At 44.9% G+C, this 24,806-nt stretch overlaps 1 protein-coding gene across 1 annotated transcript in view; it reads right to left on the reverse strand.

Annotated features, from left to right (window-relative positions):
* Positions 1–24,806, reverse strand: part of LOC120401570 (citron Rho-interacting kinase-like) — a 46,737-nt gene that overhangs the window by 21,482 nt on the left and 449 nt on the right. The window contains exons 2-4 of the mRNA XM_039531684.1: positions 19,160–19,250; positions 18,878–18,956; positions 7,286–7,400 (exon numbers count right to left, since the gene is read on the reverse strand). Coding sequence (XP_039387618.1) covers positions 7,286–7,400; positions 18,878–18,956; positions 19,160–19,248 — 283 coding nt within the window. The 5' untranslated portion in view covers positions 19,249–19,250. The remainder of the gene's footprint in view (positions 1–7,285; positions 7,401–18,877; positions 18,957–19,159; positions 19,251–24,806) is intronic.

Genomic DNA, 24,806 nt, shown 5'->3' on the forward strand with positions numbered 1-24,806 from the left:
TTCACAGATCAAGGTCCCTCTTTTAGTACCCTCTGTCTTCCTTCTGAGGGGGGTGTATGAGATGATTCAGCAGAGTGAATTGAGTCTTAGGGGTAGAGAATTATGAGGCCACTTCCTGCAGCTCCCATTGGCTGGGAACGGCAAACTGTGGCAACTGGGAGCTGAGGGGTTCTGTGCCTGTGAATGTTCCAGGTAAACAAAACGTTCCAGCCTGCCAATGGCTTACCCTGACAGGCCAGGAGCCAAAGTTTTCCAACCCCTGAAATATAGGGTCAGCTTATGAAAGGGTCATACAGTTTTTGCTATTTTTACCTATCCATTTTGGGAGGTTGGCTTATAAACGAATGGGCTAATGAACGAGTATATACGTTACATTTTACATCAGGCAATTTTTCTGTTTGATTTAATAAGAAAATACAGCTGAACAAAACAAAAAGCCTCCATGTATCTATAGTTATGTTGCATATTACTATGAGTAGGGCCCTACCAAATTCATGGTCCATTTTGGTTAATTTCACGGTCATAGTATTTAAAAAAAAACACATAAATTTCATTTATGCTATTTAAATCTGAAATTCCATGGTGTTGTAATTGTAGGGGTCCTGACCCAAAAAGGACTTGGGGGAGGGTCACAAGGTTACTGTGGGGGTAACTACCCTTACTTCTGCACTGCTGCTGGCAGTGGCCCTGCCTTCAGAGCTGGGCAGCTGGAAAGCGGTAGCTGCTGGCCGGGACCCCAACTCTGAAGACAGAGCTGCTGCTGGCAGCAGTGCAAGAAGTAAGAATGGCATGATATGGTACTGCCACCCTTCTACGCTGCTACCTGCACAGCTGGGCACCTGGCCAACAGCTGCTGCTCTTCAGCTGCCCAGTGGCAATACTGCAACTCCCCTAAAATAACCTTGCGACCCCCCTGCAACTTCCTTTTGAGTCAGGACTCTCCATTTGAGAAACACCAGTCTCCTCTATGAAATCTGTATATTACTGTATAGGGTAAAAGCACACAAAAGACCAGATTTCACAGAGGGATACCAGATTTCACGGTCTGTGACATGTTTTTCATAGCCGTGAATTTGGTAGGGCCTATGAGGTTTGATCTGGCTTTTTCCCTGCTTACCACAATGAGCTGTTGATTTGAAGTGGCAATACACAATTTTACCACTTGATGGTGCCAAATATATTTTTTAAAAGCCTTTAAAAAAATAAATCACATTTTGCAATGCTGTTTAAGCTGCATGTGAACCTCTGTGGTTCTATGGAAAAAACAGAGTGTTATAGTTTAATATAACAGATATTTATAGATTAAACTTGCTTGAAATTCACCAACCCACTTTTTTTCTTTACATCTCTATGATCACCTTTCTTCCTTTTTCACATGACTAGAGTTGGATGCAACTAAGAATGCATTAAAACTGCAGTATTCACATCTGTTGTGCAAAACATATACATATTCACTAAAAGAAAAACTAAACGTAAATCTTTTCAACATCATCTTAGCGAGTAGTAAATTGCATACTGTATCTATTTTATTTGATTGCCCTCTTGATTATTACATGAAAGAAATTGTTCAACAATATTCTTGGAACACTTGAGATACAGAACCCACTTAAATACTTCATATATATAGTATAGAAAATTAAAATTATACTCTCGTGATCATGCACAGAAAAGTGACATTAACCTGTATGGTTTCTGCAATATTTACAAATGTTAATGTGCAAACCCAGTAACCTTCATACTTATATACTACCTTTTCATGTCTAAAATCTTTCACAGACATCTAATTAATCACATTACCATTAAGAATTAACACCATTGGCCTAGGGCCACTGCTTATTTCTTTGCATTTGGAATCATCATTCCTTTAAGCAGCCAGGGTTGAAAACATAAACCAAAAAACAAACAACAGCCCTGCCTGTCCCTTCCTCCCAGTGTTTGGGGCTGTTGCAGGTCGAAATTAAAGTCTCAAAATTTCTTTTATGGCTAAGAGACCTAACTAAAGACAGTGAATTATACTAGAGAGGTTCCCCTATCAGCAAGGTAGCCAATCAATTCTAGTCTTAAGTCTAGTTTTGAGCAGTGCTGACAGTTACCATATTGTACTTTATATGTAATTTTAATTGGGTTTATATACCCCATATATATACACAAAAAAGTCCATCCCCAGATGAACCAGGAAGGGGTCAAAGATGTATGTCTCAAAGGCCCTAAGTCTGGCCCTGTGAGCTGAATTTCTGCTTCTCCCTCAGAAGGGAAGGGGGGGAGGGAGGGAGGAGAAAGGAGTAGCTTGTAGTAAGAATCATAGAGAGAATCTCCTACCATTTCTGTCTTTTCACTGTCCTGAGCCTCCTGCCCATATCTGGATTTAGTGAGGGAGCTTTGAAGGGCAGTGAGGTCACTCAGTCCTGGCGGATGGCTGGACAGGGAAACCACAGAGCCACTGCTTGGCTGGACATTTCAGGTGTACCAGCCATCTGACAGACAGATTAAACTTGCTTGAAATTCACCAACCCACTTGAGGGAGTCAGAGTCTGCTTTTCTGAAATCTAGGGTCCGTATTCTGCTGCTTTCCTTTCTTCCTATCTCATGGTCACTGCCTCCCAGGTTCCCAACCACTTTTGCTTCCCCTACTAATTCTTCCCTGTTTGTGAGCAACAGGTCGAGAAGAGCTCTGTCCCTAGTTGGTTCCTCCAGCACTTGCACCAGGAAACTGTCCCCTACACTTCCCAAAAACTTCCTGGATTGTCTGTGCACCTCTGTATTGCTCTCCCAGCAGATATTGGGGTGATTGAAGTCCCCCATGAGAACAAGGGCCTGTGATCAAGTAACTTCTGTTAGTTGCCTGAAGAAAACCTCATCCCCCTGGTCTGGTGGTCTATAGCAGATTCCCACCACGACACCACCATTGTTGCTCACACTTCTAAACTTAATCCAGAGACTCTCAGGTTTTTCTACAGTTTCATACTGGAGCTCTGAGCAATCATACTGCTCTCTTACATACAATGCAACTTCCCCACCTTTTCTGCCCTGCCTGTCCTTCCTGAACAGTTTATATCCATCCATGACATCCACCAAGTCTCTGTTATTCCAATTACATCATAATTTCTTGACTGTTCCAGGACTTCCAGTTCTCTCTGCTTGTTTCCCAAGCTTCTTGAATTTGTGTATAGGCACTTAAGATAACTTGCTGATCATCCTGCTTTCTCAGTATGAGGCAGGAATCCTTGTGCTCTCCTGCTCGTGCTTCCTCCTGGTATCCCACTTCCCCACTTATCTCATGGCTTTGGTCTCCTTCCCCTGGTGAACCTAGTTTAAAGCCCTCCTCACTAGGTTAGCCAGCCTGCTTGTGAAGATGCTCCTCCCTCTCTTCGTTAGGTGGAGCCCGTCTCTGCCTAGCACTCCTTCTTCTTGGAACACCATCCCATGGTCAAAGAATCCAAAGCCTTCTCTCAGACACCACCTGCATAGCCATTCGTTGAGTTCCACGATTTGACGGTCTCTACCCGGGCCTTTTCCTTCCACAGGGAGGATGGACGAGAACACCACTTGCACCCAAACTCCTTTATCCTTCTTCCCAGAGCCATGCAGTCTGCAGTGATATGCTCAAGATCATTCTTGGCAGAATTATTAGTGCCCATGTGTAGAAGCAGGAAGGGGTAGCGATCCGAGGGCTTGATGAGTCTCGGCAGTCTCTCAGTCACATTGTGAATCCTAGCTCCTGGCAAGCAGACTATCACCAGTACTTAGCTACATGAATTAATATAAGGCAACTGCCTGTTTTTCCACCATTCACAGATGATTTGCTATGCATTTCAAAGAGATGAATACAGAGATATCCCATGTTTACAATTCATTTAAATGCTAGGATGTTCTTTTGATCTCTGAATTATCTGTTGATTACATTGTTGACTGCTACTCATATATATGTAAATACACAAAAACACAAACATTATCTCTCTATATGTCTTTAAGGGTTGAATTTCAGTTATTAATTTTGCAGGATGTTTAACCCTTTCTGGCCATGTGACACAGTGGGTTACAGATTGTTGTAATAAGTCATAAATCCAGTGTCTTTATTAAGACCATGATTTTCCCAGGCTCCACTTCTCTGGGAGAAAGTTACTCTCTACTACACTGGAAACGTCAGGTTTTATGGCTTTCCTGACCAGAAGATACAGCTGACAATTCCTCCTCTTAACAGCTTAGTGGGCCACAGGTATCAGCTCCTCTATCCAGGCCTGGCACCTCCAGTAGTCTTTCCCACTCAGCCCAGTCAATGGACCCAAAGAAGAGCTCTATATAGCTCAAAAGCTTGTCTCTCTCACCAAAAGAAGTTGGTCCAATAAAAAAAAATATTACCTCACCTACCTTGTCTTTCAAATATCCTGGGATCAGCACAGCTACAAAAACACTCTCATTGAATAAGCTGACAAATGGTTCATACTGAGAAATGATCTTTAGTTCACAGTTTCAAAGAATCATAGAAGACAGCACAGGCAGAACAGGGTACTGAGGGAGTTGGCTGATGTGATTGCAGAGCCATTGGCAATTATCTTTGAAAACTCCTGGTGACTGGGGGAGGTCCTGGACAATTAGAAAAAGGCAAATACAGTGCCCATCTTTGAAAAAGGGAAGAAGGAGAATCCAGGGAACTACAGGCTGGTCAGTCTCACTTCAGTCCCTGGAAAAATCATGCAGCAGGTCCTCAAGGAATCCATTTTGAAGCACTTGGAGGAGAGGAAGGCAATAAGGAACAGTCAACATGGATTCACCAAGGGCAAGACATGCCTGACCAACCTGACTGCCTTCTGTGATGAGATAACTGGCTCTGTGGATATGGGGAAAGTGATAGACGTGATATACCTTGACTTTAGCAAAACTTTTGATACGGTCTCCCACAGTATTCTTGCCAGCAAGTTAAAGAAGTATGGGCTGAACTAATGGACTGTAAGGTGGATAGAAAGCTAGCTAGATCGTTGGGCTCAATGGGTAGTGATCAATGGCTTCATGTCTAGTTGGCAGCCAGTATCAAGCGGAGTGCCCCAAGGGTTGTTCCTGGGGCCGGTTTCGTTCACTATCCTCATTAATGATCTGGAGAATGGCGTGGATGGCACCCTCAGCAAGTTTGCAGATGACACTAAACTGGGAGGAGTGGTAGATACACTGGAGCGTAGGGATAGGATAAAGAGAGACCTAGACAAATTAGAGGATTGGGCTAAAATAAATCTGATGAGGTTCAATAAGGACAAGTGCAGAGTCCTGCACTTAGGAAGGAAGAATCCCATGCACTGCTACAGACTAGCGACCGAGTGGCTAGTCAGCAGTTCTGCAGAAAAGGACCTAGGGGTTACACTGGGCGAGAAGCTGGATGAGTCAACAGTGTGCCCTTGTTGCCAAGAAGGCTAACGGCATTTTGGGCTGTATAAGCAGGAGCACTGCTAGCAGATCGAGGGACATGATCATTCTCCTCTATTCAGCATTGGTGAGGCCTCATCTGGAGTACTGTGTCCAGTTTTGGGATCCACACTACAAGAAGGATGTGGAAAAATTGGAAAGAGTCCAGTGGAAGGCGACAAAAATGATTAGGGGGCTGGAGCACATGATTTATAAGGAGAGGCTGAGGGAACTGGGATTATTTAGTCTGCAGAAGAGAAGAATGAGGGGGGATTTGATAGCTGCTTTCAATTACTTGAAAGGGGGTTCCAAAGAAGAGGGATCTAGACTGTTCTCAGCAGTACCAGATGATAGAACAAGGATTAATGGTCTCAAGTTACAGTGGGAGAGATTTAGGTTGGATATTAGGAAACTTTTTCACTAGGAGGGTAGTGAAGCACTGGAATGGGTTACCTAGGGAGGTGGTGGTATCTCCTTCCTTAGATGTTTTTAGGGTCAGGCTTGACAAAGCCATGGCTGGGATGATTTAGTTGGGGATTAGGTCCTGCTTTGCGCAGAGGGTTGGACTAGATGACCTCCTGAGGTCCCTTCCAACCCTGATGTTCTATGATTCTAATGGAGAAATTGCCTTATGTTAATCTGTGTGAATGATTAATAATGATACTTAGGAAATGAGGGTCTATTGTTCCCCAAGGGACTCCAACTTGTCAAAGGCCTGAAATTGTGTAAAGATCCTAGGGTCCCAGTCCTTTGTACCTCAGATCTGCTTAAGCTTCATCAGGGGAAGTTTGAATCACCAGATTGAGATCCCGGTTATGCTGGTACTCCCTGAATATGATATTGAACATTGGACTATAACCTATGGACTAGATTGTAAAAGAAGTCTTTGCAACTACAAAGCTCACCATCTCTGTTATGTATCTAAACCTTAAGAATTGAACTCATGTCTGTATGTATATTGATCTTTTAACCATATTCTCTCTCTTTTCTTTTTTAATAAATTTTAGTTTAGTTAATAAGAATTGGCTTTAGCGTGTATTTGGGTAAGATCTGGAATATTCGTTAACCAGGGAGGTAATATGTCCGATCTTTTGGGATTAGTAGAACTTTTTCTTTTATATGAGGAAATAAGATTTTCAGAAATCTTCATAATATTTGACTTGGTACCTGGATGGAGACCTGAGCCTGGGTTACTTTAAGGGAACTGTGTTGCTGGTTTCTCAGTAACCAGTAAAGTATAACAGATTTACAAAGCCAAAACTAAACAGCTTCTAAGTATTGACACATCCACCAGCTTTGGGATTTGTCTGCCCCATTATTTGCAGTTCACCCTAATTGAGGGACCTCAGCTGGCCCCCACTGGGATCCCAGTCACACCCACTGAGCCCCCTTTTTGTCCTGTGACTACAGGTGTGTTAAAAGGCCACTTCACCTCCACCCTCAGAATATGTACTAACTACTTATGCTAAACAATCTAATCAATCTTATATTTAGCTGTGACACTCTGAGTACCTTTTCCAGACGTGAAGAAGGAGTTTGTGTATTTCAAAGGCTTGTCTCTTTCACCAACAGAAGTTGGTCCAATAAAATATATTACCTCACACATCTTCTCTCTCTAATTATTCACTGAGAGACAGAAAGGAACTGGACAACCAGGATACAGAGTGCCTGTAAAGAGCAAGGGATTGGCACCAACTCTCGATTGATCCATTTCTACCTGACACCAAAGGAAAGGACTCACCCGTTGTCCACACTAGTGCCACAGCCACAGAACTTCGGCTACTTTTCTGGAACCTGAAACTCTGCAGTTTGTGCCACTCAAAGTATTAAGGTAAAAAAAAAAACCTACACACATTCAGATGTTGACATTTGATTCCTGAAAAACAATTACCAGCTGCAATATTGATCTGGTTATTAATTCGTTCTCTGTCTGTTTTCAGCATATTTAAACTGGCTTCCTTTCGCTTGAGTTCCAAATGGAGGCCATCAGCTTGGGACTGTAATTCCTGTAAAAATATAAATATTTTTGTGGTGAAAGTATGTTTAATTATTACTAAATATTTCCACAAGTGTCAAATGCTCATTTATTCTGGTCGGCTGCATCTCAATTCAAACCAATAAAATTTAAAAAGAGACTAAACACAGATAGATGCATTCAGATACAAATTGCATATTTACAGTGTCAGCATTCCACACCATCTGTTTCAAATGTCTATTATACTCACACTGAACGCAGTTAAGTTCAGACATGTTAAAATTTTGAATTATGAATGTAAAATGGTGGTTTCATTTGCTATAGTACTTGCAATAATATTGTTTCAATTTAAGCAGTTTTAACCATTTAAATGAATAATAAGCCTTAACATTAAATATAGATGTCCATTTACCAGTTTCATTAGTTTTTTGTTTTTTTTAAAAAACACCATTTTTAAACATAACATCTTAAGAGATCAGTTTAAAAAATACTGGAGAAACAGCCAATTGCTTACAATGTAAACAACCAAACAGTATGTGTTTTTCCTTCCATTTTAAAAACTTTGTGATTCACCATGGCTTAAAATTAAAATTTCTTTAAAAAGAAAATAATCTTTTTCCATGCACTATATTGAGCATGAGCAAGGCAATGAAGGCTTCTCAGAGTGGAAGATTTAGACTGTAACTCTCCTGCTAAGGGACAGATTCAAATGGGAGACCATAAGGGACATGGTCTTTATCAGAGCCAGAGCTATGAGGGCCTGATTCAGGAAGGGAGAAGCCCAGTGCCTTTGTGATGAGGCATCAGCACATCAAGGGCTCTGGATGGCATTGTTGCCTTGGCTCCTTAATGATGAGCCAACACCTTGGCACAGAAACATGGAATTCAGCCACTCTAGGCCCCCACCACTGCACACGATCCTCTTTCTAACAGAACACCCCACTTGCTGGCAAACCCCCCTTCTCATTGAAGGCCCACTCACTCTGTCTTCCTTCCCTCAACGTCTACCTCCAACCCTTTGACTGCGTAAATGGCTTCCTACTGACCAGGAGCATGCATTGAGTATGGCTGGCAATTCTGAGTGTCGGGCTGGCAGCACCAGAAAAAGGAAGCAACTCTCAGATCTGACCAGTCCCTTTGGCTAATCTTGGCATAGTTCAGTGCTTTTATTCTGAATAAATAGAGTAACAGTTTGTGTTTAATTTTTAAAATGCCTGGGTCTGGGATGTTATCAAAACACATGTAGGTGTGAAGTTTGGAATATATGGGAAATACTGAACTAGTTGAACAGTTAGAGGAACCCTAACAAATGCAAGAAAAACAAAGCAAAATTTAAAAAAGAGGAAACATTTTAAAATTTTACTCTGCCAAAATTATCAAATATTTAACTAAAATTATTATGTGGAAAATGTGACAATCCTCTGAAGTTACCATGTCACATTCGAAGGATTTTTGTCTGGCTTTGACTTCTTTGAGAGGTCTCAATGCATCTTTATGAAGTAATTACTGATGGTTTCATTGTATATCTTTATAATTGCACCACAAACCAGCATCCCCAATACACAAAAAGGCGCTTTTCCTCAGCAGGTCCAGCGCATATTAGTTAGTATTATGATGAGAAAACAAAAACTTAGGAACATTTTCAAATAGTCTACAGCGGAGAAATTTTTCAAACACACCTTAACTCAGATGTGGGCAAACTACGGCCCACATCCAGCCCGCGGGACCGTCCTGCCCGGCCCCCGAGCTCCCGGAGAGGGAGCCTAGTCCCCGGCCCCTCCCCCGTTATTCCCCTTTCCCTGCAGCCACACCGCGGCGCAGGCCACACTCTGGCCCACCGCTCCTACTGGCTAGCATGGCGAACACAGCTGGCTCTGGCCGGGTGTCGTGGCTGCGAGCTCCTGCTGCTGGTAAGGGGGCGGAGAGCAGGGGGGTGTAAGGGAGCAGGGGGTCCTGGGAGGCACTCAGGGAGGAGAGGGAGGTTGGATGGGGCGGAGGTTCTGTGGGGGGCGGTCCGGGGAGGGGGAACAGGGAGGGTTGGGAGTGGGAGTCCTGGGGGGCCTGTCGGGGGCAGGGATGTGAATACGGGTCGGGAGGGCAGTCAGGGGACAGGGAGCTGGGGGGCTGGATAAGGGGGTGGGATCCTGGAGGGTAATTAGGAGCGGGGGGTCTCAGGAGGGGGTGGTCAGAGGACAAGGAGCAGGGCGGTTGGATAGGGAGTGGGAGTCCCGGGGGGAAGCTGACAGGGGGCAGGGGTGTGGCTAGAGGGTGCGGCATTCAGGGGACAAGGAGCAGGGGGGTTGGATAGGGGGCAGGGGTCCTGGGAGGGGGCGTTGAATGAGTTGGGAGTTCTAAGGGGGACAGTCAGAGGGCAGGAAGTGGGAGGGGGCGGATAGGGGACAGGGGTCAGGCTGTTTGGGGAGGCACAGCCCTCCATACAGTTGTGCAACCCCCAAGTGGCCCTCGGGCCAAAAAGTTTGCCCACCACTGCCTTAACTCCTTTTCTGATTTTTTCCCCCAAAATTTCCCAGAAAATGTCTACTCTAAGATGAAATATGACATGAGAATTTAGGGAGATTATTTTCTTTTTTGATTATGGCTATGACATGGGCTTCAAGTTTTGGTAGGCCCTAAAGCAAAAAAAGTGGGAAGACCCTCAATAGCAAACATATGCAGAAGACCCCTGAGCCAGTATGACCTGTTTTAAAGAAACTGACATATCTTATATCATGTATACATATTTTATTATTTATTACCAATATGGTTGGTGATGCACAAGGTACAAAAACAGAGACACTCCCAGCCCCAAAGACCTTGCAGCTGATGTACAACAAGGGACATAGTATAGCTAAAATCAACTTCAAATATACCACTGATGAACCTTTATGGTCCACAGTTCTGGGAAAATCTTGAAAAGGATGTAAATTTATATGGCATTAGAAGACTTCACCTCTTTTAAAATGTGGTTTTAGGCTAGCGTTTTTAAAAAAAAAAAAAGCCTAAAATCAGGCTCCTAAATAGGTGGTCAGGTTTTCAAAAGTGCTTAGCATTCATTCCAGCTCCCATTGCAGACCCATGGAGGTCCCACTTCAATATATTTCTGAACTGAACTCTGTAGCTTATGTCTACTAGTGATTTTACTTTCCAATTCATAAGCAAAGAACACAATATCCTTATTCAGTCAAATGGTCGTATTTTTTCCTTTTGCTTATACACAGAATTGTCTCATAAAAATTCCTTAATTTGATTTATAACAACCTATATCTGATGTGCTGTTCCTTTACTAGTTTGTTATTAACTAAAATTAACTCCTCCACAGATTCACTAAGAGCATGATAACAAACCAGCATGTCATATAAAATTACTTAAACATGATGTAACCCACCAACACACAATCAATCAAATGTCAACTCCTTTAACCCACTTGATCATTTCCTTTTTCTGTCATGGTGGGCTATCAATAAAAGATTTATGCATGAACATGACAGATTTAGCAAAGTTGTGAAGCCCTAGGAGACAAAATACCTCCTTTTGCTGACATAAGCTAAGTGAACAAAAATGCTTTTTCCATATTTATTTACATAGAAATATACTGAAGCTTTTAAAAAATGATCTGTTTTGCTCACTAAATGTATTCCCTCACTTAGATTAGAACATGGATTTAGGTGGTGCATGGCTCCTTCCTGCGCCAAGACTTTTCTTAGGCCTGGTCTACACTAGGACTTTAATTCGAATTTAGCAGCGTTAATTCGAACTAACCGCTCAACCGTCCACACCAGGAAGCCATTTAATTCGAACTACAGGGCTCTTTAGTTCGAATTTGGTACTCCACCCCGGCAGGTGGAGTAACGCTAAATTCGACATGGCTAGCTCGAATTAGGCTTGGTGTGGATGCTAATCGAACTTAGTAGCTCCGGGAGCTATCCCACACTGCACCACTCTGTTGACGCTCTGGACAGCAGTCCGAGCTTGGATTCTCTGGCCAGCCACACAGGAAATGACCCGCGAAAATTTGAATTCATTTTCCTGTCTGGGCACTTTGAATCTGACGTCCTGGTTGCACATTGGGGCGAGCTCCGCAGCACCTGCAACGATGCAGAGCTCTCCAGCAGAGGAGTCCGGGCAATCCCAGAATAGAAAGAGGTTCCCAGCATGGACTGACCGGGAAGTCATGGATCTGATCGCTGTGTGGGGCGAGGAGTCTGTGCTCTCGGAGCTGCGCTCCAGCAAGCGGAACGCGAAGACCTTCGAGAAGGTCTCTAAAGCCATGAAAGACAAAGGATACAGCCGGGATGTGATGCAGTGCCGCGTGAAAGTCAAGGACCTAAGACAAGGGTATCAAAAAGTCAGAGCGGCAAACGGACGCTCCGGAGCACAGCCCCAGACATGCCGCTTCTACGAGGCACTGCATGCCATTCTAGGTGGGTCTGCCACCACTGCCCCACCAGTGACGGTGGACTCCGAGGACGGAATAGTGTACCGGGACAGTTCCTCCTCGATGTTCGCCGATGGGGAAGATGAGGAAGGGTCTTTTGAGGATGGCGCAGGCGACAGCGAACACACTCCCGCTTTCCCTGACAGCCAGGATCTCTTCATCACCCTCACAGAGATCCCTACCAACCTCCCCTGCCGTTAACCCGGACTCAGAATCAGGGGAAGGATCAGGCGGTAAGTGCTACACACGTATAAACATTTATTTTTTATAACATTGTTATAGAAAAAATAGAAACAGTATTTACAAAATTCTAAATATTAAACTATATGAAAAGAAGGTCCACACAAATGGGGATAGAATAATAATCCTCTATCGACAATTCCAAGAAGGTGTCATTCAGTTCCTCGCAAAGCCTCCGCAGGAGGTTCGTCGGAAGAGGTGCCTTGTTGGGCGCTCCGTGGAAGCAGACTCTTCCACGCCAGGACATCCGAATATAGAGAGGAATCATCGCCTCTACTAGCATTGCTGCATATGGTCCTGGTCTGTGCAGTGCGTCCCGTAACATCCTGTCTTTCTGGGCACGAGTGACCCGCCTCAGGGTGATCTCGTTCTGCAAATACTGCATCTAAGTAGGGCAATTAGTGTAGTGTTACTATTGTTAATGGTTTAAAATTAGGTTGCATAACAATGACCCTCGCCTAACAGCCACGTGCTACAGGCCACAGAGAACAAGCATCCATTGATCGTTCCTGTGCACTGGCGGGAGGGGTTGCAAAAGGCTCATCCTTTCTGCTTTGCACATTGCCTTTAGCAGGAGAGCACAGCTATCCACTAACTGATAAGCAGTATGTACTGTAAGGCTTACCAGGACTTTGTGCAAGAGGGATGCAGCTGTCTTTCCTCGCTTGTGCGCTCTCCAGTGCAATGGCGCCGCCAATGAGAGCGTATTCCGAAATCTCGAACTAGTTCTGAGATCTCCTGAGACTTGGTGCCCTGTATGGTCTTGTTCACTGAAACTGACTAGACTGTGTTCACTGTTGGCAAACATGTATGTGTTCAAGGAAATCACCTACTTTTTCGCATCACACAGCTTCGGCTCTTTCCCGGACTGCCCCGGCATCCCCCTCGCAGAGGCTGGCTCAGATTAGACGGCGAAAGAAAAAGACTAGGGACGACATGTTCCAGGAACTGATGGCCTGCTCCAGAGCGGAGGCGGCAGAGCAGAGACAGTGGAGGGAGACCCTGTGTCAGCAGCATCGCACACACATCGAACGGGAGGATAGGTGGCGGCAGGAAGACCAGCAGGCGACTCAAACGCTGCTTGGTCTAATGAGGGAGCAAACGGACACGCTCCGGCGCCTTGTAGATGTTCTGCAGGACCGCAGGCAGGAGGAGAGAGCCCCCCTGCACTGCATCTGCAACCGCCCTCCAACGCCAAGAAGTCCTGTCCCCCCCTCACCCAAAGTTACAAGAAGGAGGGGCGGTAGGGGCCGTGAGAACTGTCACTGCACCGCAGCAGAGCGCTAATGTTCAAGACACCTCTCGCGCTGTAAATTTGTACAAGTTCTTTCCTTACAGCATCACCCAGTCCCAACTCCAAGTTTCAACCCCCCACTGTGTACTACATTATTAAAAGCGGTTTGCTGTTACTCACTGTTTCCGTCACGTTTCTCATGTCAGAAGACTTTGTGTGTGGGGGGAATTGTAATTGCAGTGCATAGCCCACAGTACCATGGTACAGACTTGGGGGCAGGGTCAACTGCAGGGCACACACAGACTGCAGTCACTAGGCACCAGGGTCAGTCTGTGTGGTGTATGCTGCCCCGGGTCTTTCGTTGATGTGTATGCTTGTCCAGGGTCCTGGTGCCTGCCATCCCCGAATGTAAAGGCAGGCTTCCCTTAACATGCACTTCGACCGTAGCCACGATCCTCCCCGCTGCCCTGAGCCCCAAAAAGAGCCCTCATCCAGGGACAGATACTCACCCTTCCCCCACACCCCTCACCCCTTCCAACGCCCAAACCCACAGCCCACAGCCGTCATGCAAACCCCTATCCAAAGACGGCACCCCTCGCCCCTTCCTGCAAACCCACCCATTCCTGCAAACCCACCCCTACATGCACAACCACCGTAAACCGTCCCCCACCCCACAGACCTATGTAGGAGCAGGAGGCTGTCCGTCCTGTTTTGGACAAGCGGTCTGTACATCAGTGCACACCGAACCCAGCACAGTATGCTTCCATGTTTCAACCAAGAAACAGAAATGCAAAGTCAACGAAAGATTTATTATTAATTACTGTAACATTTCATTAGTTTTAAAACGTGCTTTGGAAGTGGGGGAAACTTGGAGAACCGGGTTTGTGAGCTCAGATCTAACTCGACACATACAGACACAGGCCCATGATCAGGCTCTCTTAAAATCAAGTGGACAGTCACAGGTTACCCTGCTCTGCGAGGAAACTAGCTTTCAAAGCCTCCCGGATGCACATCGCTTCCCGCTGGGATATTCTCTCGGCACGGGTGTCTGGCTGATCGTAAACAGCAGCCAGGCGATTTGCCTCAACCTCCCAAGCGGCCAAAAAGGTCTCGCCCTTGCTCTCACAGAGATTGTGGAGCACACAGCAAGCAGCAATAACTACGGGGATATTCTTTTCGCTGATGTCCGAGCGAGTCAGTAAGCTCCGCCATCTCCCCTTGAGATGTCCGAAAGCACACTCCACCACCATTCTGCACTTGCTCAGCGGGTAGTTGAAGAGTTCCTTCTCACTGTCCAAGGCGCCTGTATAGGGCTTCATGAGCCAGGGCATTAGCGGGTAGGCCAGGTCCCCGAGGATCACTGTAGGCATCTGCACATCCCCAACCGTTATTTTGTGGTCCGGGAAGAAAGTACCTGCCTGGAGGCGTTTGAACAGACCAGAGTTCCTGAACACACGCGCGTCATGAATCTTGCTCGCCCACCCGACGAAGATGTTGGTAAAACGTCCCCTATGGTCCACCAGAGCTTGCAGCACCATTGAAAAGTAGCCCTTTCGGTTAATGTACTCGCTGGCCTGGTGGGCTGGTGCCAGGATAGGGATGTGAGTCCCATCTATAGCCCCACCGCAGTTTGGGAATCCCATCGCGGCGAAGCCATCTATGATGACCTGGACATTTCCGAGAGTCACTACCTTTGAGAGCAGTTGCTCAACGATTGCGTGGGCTACTTGAATGACAGCAACCCCCACGGTAGATTTGCCCACGCCAAAGTGGTTCGCTACTGACCGGTAGCTGTCTGGCGTTGCTAGTTTCCAGAGAGCTATGGCCACTCGCTTATGCACACTCAGGGCTGCTCACATGCGTGTATCCTGGCGCTTCAGGGCAGGGGACAACAAGTCACAGAGTTCAAGGAAAGTGCCCTTACGCATCCTGAAGTTTCGCAGCCACTCTGTGTCATCCCAGACCTGCAGCACTATGCGGTCCCACCAGTCTGTGCTTGTTTCCCGGGCCCAGAATCGCCGTTCCACACCATGAACGTGACCCATTGCCACCATGATCTCCACTGCGCGGCGTACCCTGCTTTCTGAGAGGTCTGCGCCACTCTCCTCACCGCGCTGCCGGAGCCTCCTCGCCCGGTTTCTCAGCAGCTGACTGTGGAAGAGGTGGACGATAAGGTGTGAGGAGTTGACAACGGCCATAAGTGCAGCGATGATCGCAGCGGGCTCCATGCTCGCAGTGCTGTGGCGTCCGCGCTGTAACCGACCAGACAAGGGCGCGAACAGATTTCCCGCCGGCGCTTTCAGGGAGGGAGGGCGTGATTGACGGTTCAATGACGACAGTAACCCAAAACCACCCTCGACACATTTTTTCACCCAGCAGGCATTGCGAGCTCTACCCAGCATTCCAATGGGCAGCGGGGAGTGCGGGAACTGTGGGATAGCTTCCCACAGTGCACCGCTTCCAAAGTCGACGCCGGCTCCCTTAATGTGGGCTCAGAAGTTCGAATTAGTGTATTTAGTATGGATTTGGGACTGGCTGAGCCTATAAGGGAAGCACTTCTACAAATTTCTAACGTGAGAAGTGCGGGGTACACGGTCGCTCTGCTCTGGTTCAGTGACAGTTCTCACGGCCCCTACCGCCCCTCCGTCTTATACTTTTGGGTGAGGGGGGGCCAGGACCTCTTGGCGGGGGAGGGAGATTGCAGAGACACTGCAGGGGGGCCCTGTCCTCCAGCCTGCGGTCCTGCAGGACATCAACAAGGCGACGAAGCGTGTCCGTTTGTTCCTTCATGAGACCAAGCAGCGTTTGGGTGGTCTGCTGGTCTTCCTGCCGCCACCTATCCTCACGTTCCATGAGTGTGCGATGCTGCTCACATAGGGTCTCCCTCCAGTGTTTCTGCTCTGCAGCCTCTGCTCGGGAGCAGGCCATCAGTTCAGCGAACATCTCGTCCCTAGTCTTCTTCTTTCGCCGTCTAATCATTGCCAGTCTCTGCGAGGGGGATGCCGGGGCAGTCCAGGAAAGAGCCGAAGCTGTGTGATGGGGAAAGTTAGTGATTTCCTTGAACAGATACATTTTTGCGAACAGTGAACACCGTCTAGTCAATTTCTATGAACAAGACCGTACCGGGCAACAAGTCTCACGTGGTCTCAAGAGAAGCACGACATTTTGGGCTACGCTCTGATTGGCTGTGGCATTGCACAGGAGAGCGGAGAAGTCGGGAGAGATAGCTGAATCCGTCTAGCAGACAGTCCTGGTAAGCCTTACAGTACATTATGCTTATCAGTTAACGGATAGCTGTGCCCTCCTGCTAAAGGCAATCTGGAAATCAGATACTATGACCCTTTTCCAGCCACTCCCGACACTGCAGGGGAAAGATCAATGTATGGTTTTCCTCTGTGGCCTACAGCACGTGGCTGCTAAGCGAGGGGCTTTGTTATGCAAAGTATAAGTAAACCATTAAGAACAGTAACTATTCGCTAATTGCCCTAATTAGATGCAGCACTTCATGAACGAGATTACCCTGAGGCGGGTCTCTCAAGTACAGAAAGACAGGATGTTAAGGGAAGCACTTCACCGACCGGGACCCTACGCGGCCATGCTGGTTGAGGCGATGGTTCCCCTGTATCTACGGATGTCGTGGCGTGGAAGAGTGTGCTTCACCGGAGGACCAAATAAGGCACCTCTTCCTAGAAACCTCCTGCGGAGGGTATTTGAGGAACTTTTTAACGAATTTGTGGAATTGTCCATGGAGGACTATTGTTCCATCCCAATCTGTGTGGACCTACTGTTCGTATAGTTTCCCGTTAAAAACTTTTAGATATAGTATTTAGATATAGAATTTCTATTTTTTGTATACATGTTTTCGTACAAATAAATGTTTTCTTGTTTATACGACTTACCGCCTGATCCTTCCCCTGACTCTGAGTCCGGGTTCACGGCCGGGGAGGGTTGGTAGGGGATCTCTGTGAGGGTGAGGAAGAGATCCTGGCTGTCAGGGAAAGCGGCATTGTGTTCGCTGTCGCCTGCGCCGTCCTCAAAAGACCCTTCCTCATCTTCCCCATCGGCGAACATCGAGGAGGAACTGTCCTGGTTCACTATGCCATCCACTGAGTCCACGGTCACTGGTGGGACAGTGGTGGCAGACCCACCGAGAATGGCATGCAGTGCCTCGTAGAAGCGGCATGTCTGGGGCTGTGCTCCGGAGCGTCCGTTTGCCGCTCTGACTTTTTGATAGCCTTGCCTCAGGTCCTTGACTTTCACACGGCACTGCATTGCATCCTGGCTGTATCCTTTCTGTGTCATGGCTTGGGAGACCTTCTCGAAGGTCTTTGCATTACGCTTGTTGGAGCGCAGCTCCGACAGCACAGACTCCTCGCCCCACACAGCGATCAGATCCTGGACTTCCCGGTCTGTCCATGCTGGGGATCTCTTTCTATTCTTCAATTGGGCTGACTCCTCTGCTGGAGAGCTCTGCATCGTTGCAGGTGCCGCGGAGCTCGCCCCGATGTCAAAGCAAGAAATGAGATTCTAACTGTCCAGACAGGAAAAGGAATTCAAATTTTCCCGGGTCATTTCCTGTGTGGCTGCTCAGAAAATCCAAGCTCGGACTGCTGTCCAGAGCGTCAACAGAGTGGTGCAGTGTGGGATAGCTCCCGGAGCTACTAAGTTCGATTTGCATCCACACCTAGCCTAATTCGAGCTAGCAAGTGCGAATTTAGCGTTACTCCACCTGTCGGGGTGGAGTACCAAATTTGAACTAAGGAGCCCCCTAGTTCGAATTAAATGGCTTCCTGGTGTGGACGGTTGAGCGATTAGTTCGAATTAACGCTGCTAAATTCGATTTAAGGTCCTAGTGTAGACCAGGCCTTAAAGGACTTTTGGCAACTACAAGCTCATCTCTGCTGTGTATCTGAACCTCAAGAATTGAATTCAAGTCTGTCTGTAGATTAATCTTTTAACCAACACTCTCCCTCTTTTCTTTTTTAAATAAATTTTAGCTTAGTTGATAAGAATTGGCTATAGCGTGTATTTTGGGTAAGATCTAAGTTGTAATTGGACCTGGGTATGTGGCTGATCCTTTGGGATTGGAAGAACCTTTTCTTTTATATGATGAAGTAAGATTCTTAGGAATCATCATCATATCTGACAGGTGTGTCTGGACGGAGGCCTGAGGCTGGGCACTTTAAGGGAACTGCGTGGTTTGGACTTCTAACTGACCAGTGAGGTACTGTAGAAGCTGTTTTGTGCTGGTTGGTAAATCTAAGTATTGGAATAACCACCAGCATTTGGGGTTTGTCTGCCCCGTTTGGTTTGCAGTTCACCCTGATTGAGTGACCTCAGCTGGCTCCCACGGGCAGCACCGTCACAAAAATCATAACACTAGGCAGGAGGACTCAGAACATGTGCAGTAGCTGAAACTATTTTAACTCATTCTTTGATGCTATGTTTCAAGTTGACACAATATTTCACTTTAATTTACAAAAACACCCCAAAAGACAAAAAAACCCAAAGTGCAAAAAAGCTACAGTACTTGATAGAAACTGAATGGACCACAGAGTTATTCACATGAAAATAAAGTTGTATAACTGGAAAAACGTACCTGTAGCTTTTGAAGCAAGTGTTCAGTTTCAGAGGTAATGCGGGGTTGAAGATCAGTGGCTTTTTTAGTCTGTTCACGCGTAATAATGGAAAGTTAAGGTCAAAAAGTGATTTTAAATTAATTACATAAAGTGCAGAAAAAGTTTTTCTTTAATCAAAATCATAACACTAAACAGTTAAAATGTTTTACTCAGCTTGTGTGATCTTAATTTATTTCCAAGATAAGTTTTTCTTGAGTACGGTATATTTATCTCATTTTTTAGCAAGGTATATTGAAGGATATAGAAAATTGGCTTCCAGTTCAAGGAAGTAGATTTGTTGCTGGAGGTTCTTGATGTATTCAGATTCTATACTTGAAGTTGTATTCTCCATTGCTAGAAAAGATTAATTCAAAACTATATGTACATTGTAATTATCAAGCAACAAAATATTATTGTATTCATAATATATTCTCCCTATGTCTCTATTAAGCCTATATCTTCTACTCATCCTAGTATATTTTCACACTTACTGATGATAGTGGTGTGCAGTACACTGTAATGCACACTTTCCTAAAGGAGATTCAGTTACTACGGCTATGTAGTAATATCAGTGCTAGGAACAAGATGACTTCCAATTCAAATATCAGGAAAAACCTTATACAAGTTTACCCAAGGACCAAAACCTGTTTTTTTCTGAAGAACTTATGCCTAATTTGTAAAACTTATAAACAATGCAGACAGAATTATGAGATTCTGCTTCTCAACAATTAATGAAGCTGAGGTTTAAAGATGCTCACATCTCCTAACATGGTCAGTATTTAACATATATGAGTGTATGCCCCCTACAAAAGGTGCCAATGAAAAGGGCTCTCTTCCTTTCATCCTTCTCAAATCTGCTACTAGTTAAATTATTTTCCCAATGAGCTGAACTTTTCACCACTCTTCTGCCCTCGAATTAGAAGACTGGTAGGGACCTCAAAAGGTCTTCTAGTCCAGTCCGCTACATTCAAGGCAGGATTAAGCATTATCTACACTATTCCTGACAGGTTTTGTCTAACCTGCTCTTAAAAAACCCCAAAAACGGTGATTCCAAAACCTCCCTTGGCAATTTATTCTGGTGTTTAACTACCCGGACAGTTAGGATTTTTTCCCTAATGTCCAACCCAAACCTCCCTTGCTGCAATTTAAGACCATTGCTTCTTGTTCTATCCTCAGAGGTTAACAAGAACAATTTTTTCTCCTTCCTCCTTGTAACAACATCTTACATACTTGAAAACTGTTATCTTGTCCCCCCTCAGCCTTCTCTTCTCCAGACTAAACAAACCCAATTTTTTCAATCTTTCCTCATAGGTCGTTTTCTAGACCTTTAGTCATTTTTGTTGCTCTCCTCTGGATTTTTTCCAATTTGTCCACATCTTTTCTGAAATGTGACACACAAAACTGGACACACTATTCCAGTTGAGGCCTTATCAGCACAGACTAGAGCGGAAGAATTACTCCTTGTGTCTTGCTTATAACACTCCTGTTAATACATCCCAGAATGATTTTTGCTTTAAAAAAAGAAAACAAAAAAACACAAAACCCCACAGCATTACACTGTTGACATATCTAGCTTGTGATCCACTATGACCCCCAGCCTACTCCTTCCTAGCCAGTCATTTCCCATTTTGTATGTGATTTTACCATCCCAAGTTAATCACTTTGCATTTGTCCTTATTGAATTTCACCGTATTGACCCCCATTTGTCCAGTTTATCCAGATCATTTTGAATTTTAATCCTATTCTCCAAAGCACTTGCAACCTATTTCAATCCTTTCATTAATTCTTGTTTCATCCTAAAAACAAACAAACAAACCCCCACCCCAAAATTCCTTGTCCTCACCTTAAAGGCACTTATATAAATTTCACCCCGTACCTATAACTCTGCTCTTATTTATCCAACCTCCAAATCACTTCTATGTTCCTTCCAATCCTTTCTCCCTCTCCTTTCTTTCATACTGCTTTCTAAGAAAGCAAGTCTCCCTCTCAGTTTGCATTTCTCACTCACTCTGTCATATGCCTCCATAAAACACATACACATCAAGGAATGCTTTCTTACTTCTCCCCATATCCTCCCTTTCCTGAAATGCTATGCCATATTTAGTTGTCCATCCATCTTGCCTACCTAAAGGCTAAGACCACTGGGTCTTGGACCACATCTTATTCTGTTTGTAAAAGCACCATATAAACATACATTATTATATACATTGTTTTTACTAATAATAAATGCTCACACAGTATCTATTTCCAAAACAGGAAGAAAATAAAGAGGTATACAATATTTGAAAGTGCATTTCTTCATACAAAATATGTGCTTATGTTTATCAAATTTAATACAATGTTCAATTTCTAGCATTCAGATCAAATAATTATAGGTGTGTACAACTGAATATGCAATTATACTAAAAACTCACAGGTGCCTTTTGTTGGATTCATATTTAGTCACCTGTGGTCAGCTGGAAATGATTCAATGCTTATTTTTTCCATTTTTAACCATTCCTATAGTGCAATGCCTATCAGTATAAATAGATTCAGGAACCACGCAACAGAACCTTATTTTCAATGACATTAAAAATGGCAAATTCAAAACTGATAAAAAGAAACACTTCTCCAAACTATGTGCAATTAGACTGTGGAACCCCTTGCCCTATAATGTCACAGTGAACAAGACTTTGCAAGAATCAAAAAGTTACTGGACATTTATACTGATAACAAGATTACCCAGTTACATACTAAATGCTAACAAACATTTTAGAAAAGATATAAAACCTCATGCTTCAGGTTTTAAACTAATCTGTATTAGGGATTAAGATGAGACCTTTGGGGGTGGGGGGACAGATTACCTCATACCTGCCTATCGCAGGGAAGCATCGGGTGCTGGACACTGTTAAAGACACGATACTAGAAGAGATGGACCATGGAGCCGATCTAAATGATAATTCTTATGTTCCTACTGTTTTTAATGATTCCATACATTTACTCCTGGGAGAATGCTGCACCACTGCGCATGTGCAGAATTTATGTCCCCTATAGATTTCTTTGTTTCCCCGCAGAAAAATGACTCTGACGGGGAAGCAAAGGGAAGCCACAAGAGCAGTCATGTGACCCTCGCCAGCAGTATGTTTCAGGTGCCCAGGGCAGCTGGCAGAGCGGTAAATCACTGTGGGGCAGGGGGCGGGACTGAGGAAGACCTGGCTAGTGGCTCCTACCCTGTGCCGGCCTCGGCTGCTAGTCCTGGCTGGGCTAAGGAAGACAGGACTTCCTCTACCCCTGCACAGCACCCAGGGCTGGCTCAGACCCACCCCCAGATTTCTCCCCCAGCTTCAGGAAGCTCTGCAAGCCCCCCTACCCCACGCCCTGCTGCTTCTTGCACCCATCACTCCTCAGCTGCAGGGGGAGCAGATCCCTGTACAGGGATCTGCTCCCCTATCCGCCCAACCCCCATGCATCCAGATGCCCTCATACCCAGACCTTCCCACCGAGCCTCACACCCCTGCACTCAGAACTCCCCAATAAGCCCCACTGCACCTGGACCACCCTGACAAGCACCCACACCCAGACCACCCCCCGGCAAGCTCTATATTCCACACACCCAGACCCACCCTGCTGAGCCCCAACCACCTTCACCTAGACCCCCCTGCAGTGTCCCATTACTGTTGCACCCAGAACCCCTCAACAAGTCCCTGTGCATTGAGATCCACACATACACACAGATCCCCCACTGAGCTGCTCGCATCCAGATTGTCCCACACAGACCCCTCTCAATCCACATCTGGATCCCCCCACACTAAGTCCCTCCACCCTTGGATCCTGCCCTGCTGAGCCTTCCTGCCCACACCTAGTGCACCTGGCATGAAGGAGCAGGGCTCTGGGTGTTTCTGGGGCAGGCCCGGTCCTTGCACTGTGTCAGGGTTGGATGCAGTCTCACCACTGAGTCCGTGTCCCATGGGCTAGCTGCATAGTGATCTCCCATCTCTGTGCAGCCAGTGGCCTGTGCTCCCCAGTGCCATGCTGGAGCCTCCACTTTTATTTCAGAAATAAAATTTGCAGAATTTTGAAATAATGTTCACTGAACTTTTATTTTTTTGGTGTAGAATTTTTTCAGGAGTAATACATTGTAAAGTACATCTGCCATGGCTCCAAGAGATGGAGTAGTGCCGGTTTTATCATTAAAATATTAATTAAAGAAAAAAGGTACCAAAGTATTATATCATGATATAAGAATACCTTGGCCAAATTACTTCAACATAATTTCAAGTATCAGAGGGGTAGCCGTGTTAGTCTGGATCTGTAAAAGCAACAAAGAATCCTGTGGCACCTTATAGACTAACAGACGTTCTGCAGCATGAGCTTTCATGGGTGAATACCCACTTCTTCAGATGCAAGTTGTTTCACATCATAATATGAGATTGCTTTAGCTACAAGAGAACAGCAAAATAATTTTTAATGAAGAAACTTTTTGTGCAATATTCTGCTTATCCTACTCATATAAGCTAATAGGCTATGCATAAAATTTCATCTTCAGCAATCTGGTCTCAAGAGATCAACAGATGTTAGTATGAAGAAGTGTTTCTAAGACTCAATTTAAGGATACATTTGGTAACAGTGGATATGGGGTCTCTATCCTAGCACAGTCCTCGTGCAAATGAAGATTGCATACTGTGCTTTCTTGGATGCACCCCATACTGACACATAGCCTGATATGCCTTAATCTTGCACTATGATCATAAGTGCTAGAACTAGTGGTGCTGATGCACCTCCTGGCTTGAAGTATGGTTTCCATTATAGACAGGATTTACAGTTTGGTTCAATGGCTCTCAGCACCCACACTATACAAATTGTTCCAGTACCCTTGACTGTGATATACATTACATAGGGGATATGTGAAATCCAGCATAAGAGTTTTCAGTTCTAAAAACATGAGGATTGAGTCCTTATAGTGCAAGATCATAATGACAGAATTATTTCAACCTAGAAAGACTACTTTGTGACAAAAGGAAATCAGTTTTTTAGAACTCTATACCTTTTACCCTTCTGTTACAGCTAAAGAATAGATGGCATTGTTAGATTATACAAATGTTAAAAGACCATTTATAAATTCTAGAATTGCTAAACTGCTCATGAAACAGCTGAATTTTATGAGTCAATTCAGAATGAAGTAATAAGTAAGAGTTTAAAAAATGGTACAGCTTACCTACCCTTGATTTTCAGAAGCAAAATAACCAAGGCTGTCGTATTAGGTACTTGTAAACGTTATTAAGGAATTTGAGGGAAAGGCAACAGCAGATTTATTTGAAAATACAAAACAGCTGAAGGCCTTATTGGAAAGCTGTACTGAATTAATGCTTGTTTAGTCTGGCAAAGGGTTGCTACCTGGTTAGTTTATTACTAGCTCAGGCTGGTGCCTCACCTCATAAAAGCCAGATGAAATTAAGATGAAGCCAACTTTTTTAAAATGATGTTTAATAAATAAAAATAAAGCCACTGTATAGCAGAAAGTGTAAGATTCCCTTCCCTTGCTTTTCTGTTTGGAAAAAAACCCAGGCAAACCCCAAACATCTGAAGCAAGCAGTGATTTCCCTAGTCCCCTCCCCCATGGGGGGGTGAACCCCCCTGAATTTCCCCAACACCCTCCTCCAGCTACATGCAGTGTTGGAAACTTAGTCATTGGTTGGAAATTTGAATTGAAATTGAAACATTAATACACTCTTTAAAAGCATATACAGTATATGAGAAAATACCTGTACCTGAGAAAGCATAATGGTTTGAAAAGTATGAACTAAGAGTGGCTTCCTCATACAGCTGTTATTTATGACAATGTCAGCACATTTGTTTCAGCTATATTGGCCTACTTAATAATGTCAAATGATTATTTATAAGCAAGGTCTGAATGTGTGTGGGGGGGGTGTG

Source organism: Mauremys reevesii, linkage group 3, assembly GCF_016161935.1.
Source record: "Mauremys reevesii isolate NIE-2019 linkage group 3, ASM1616193v1, whole genome shotgun sequence".
Taxonomy (NCBI): Eukaryota; Metazoa; Chordata; order Testudines; family Geoemydidae; genus Mauremys; species Mauremys reevesii.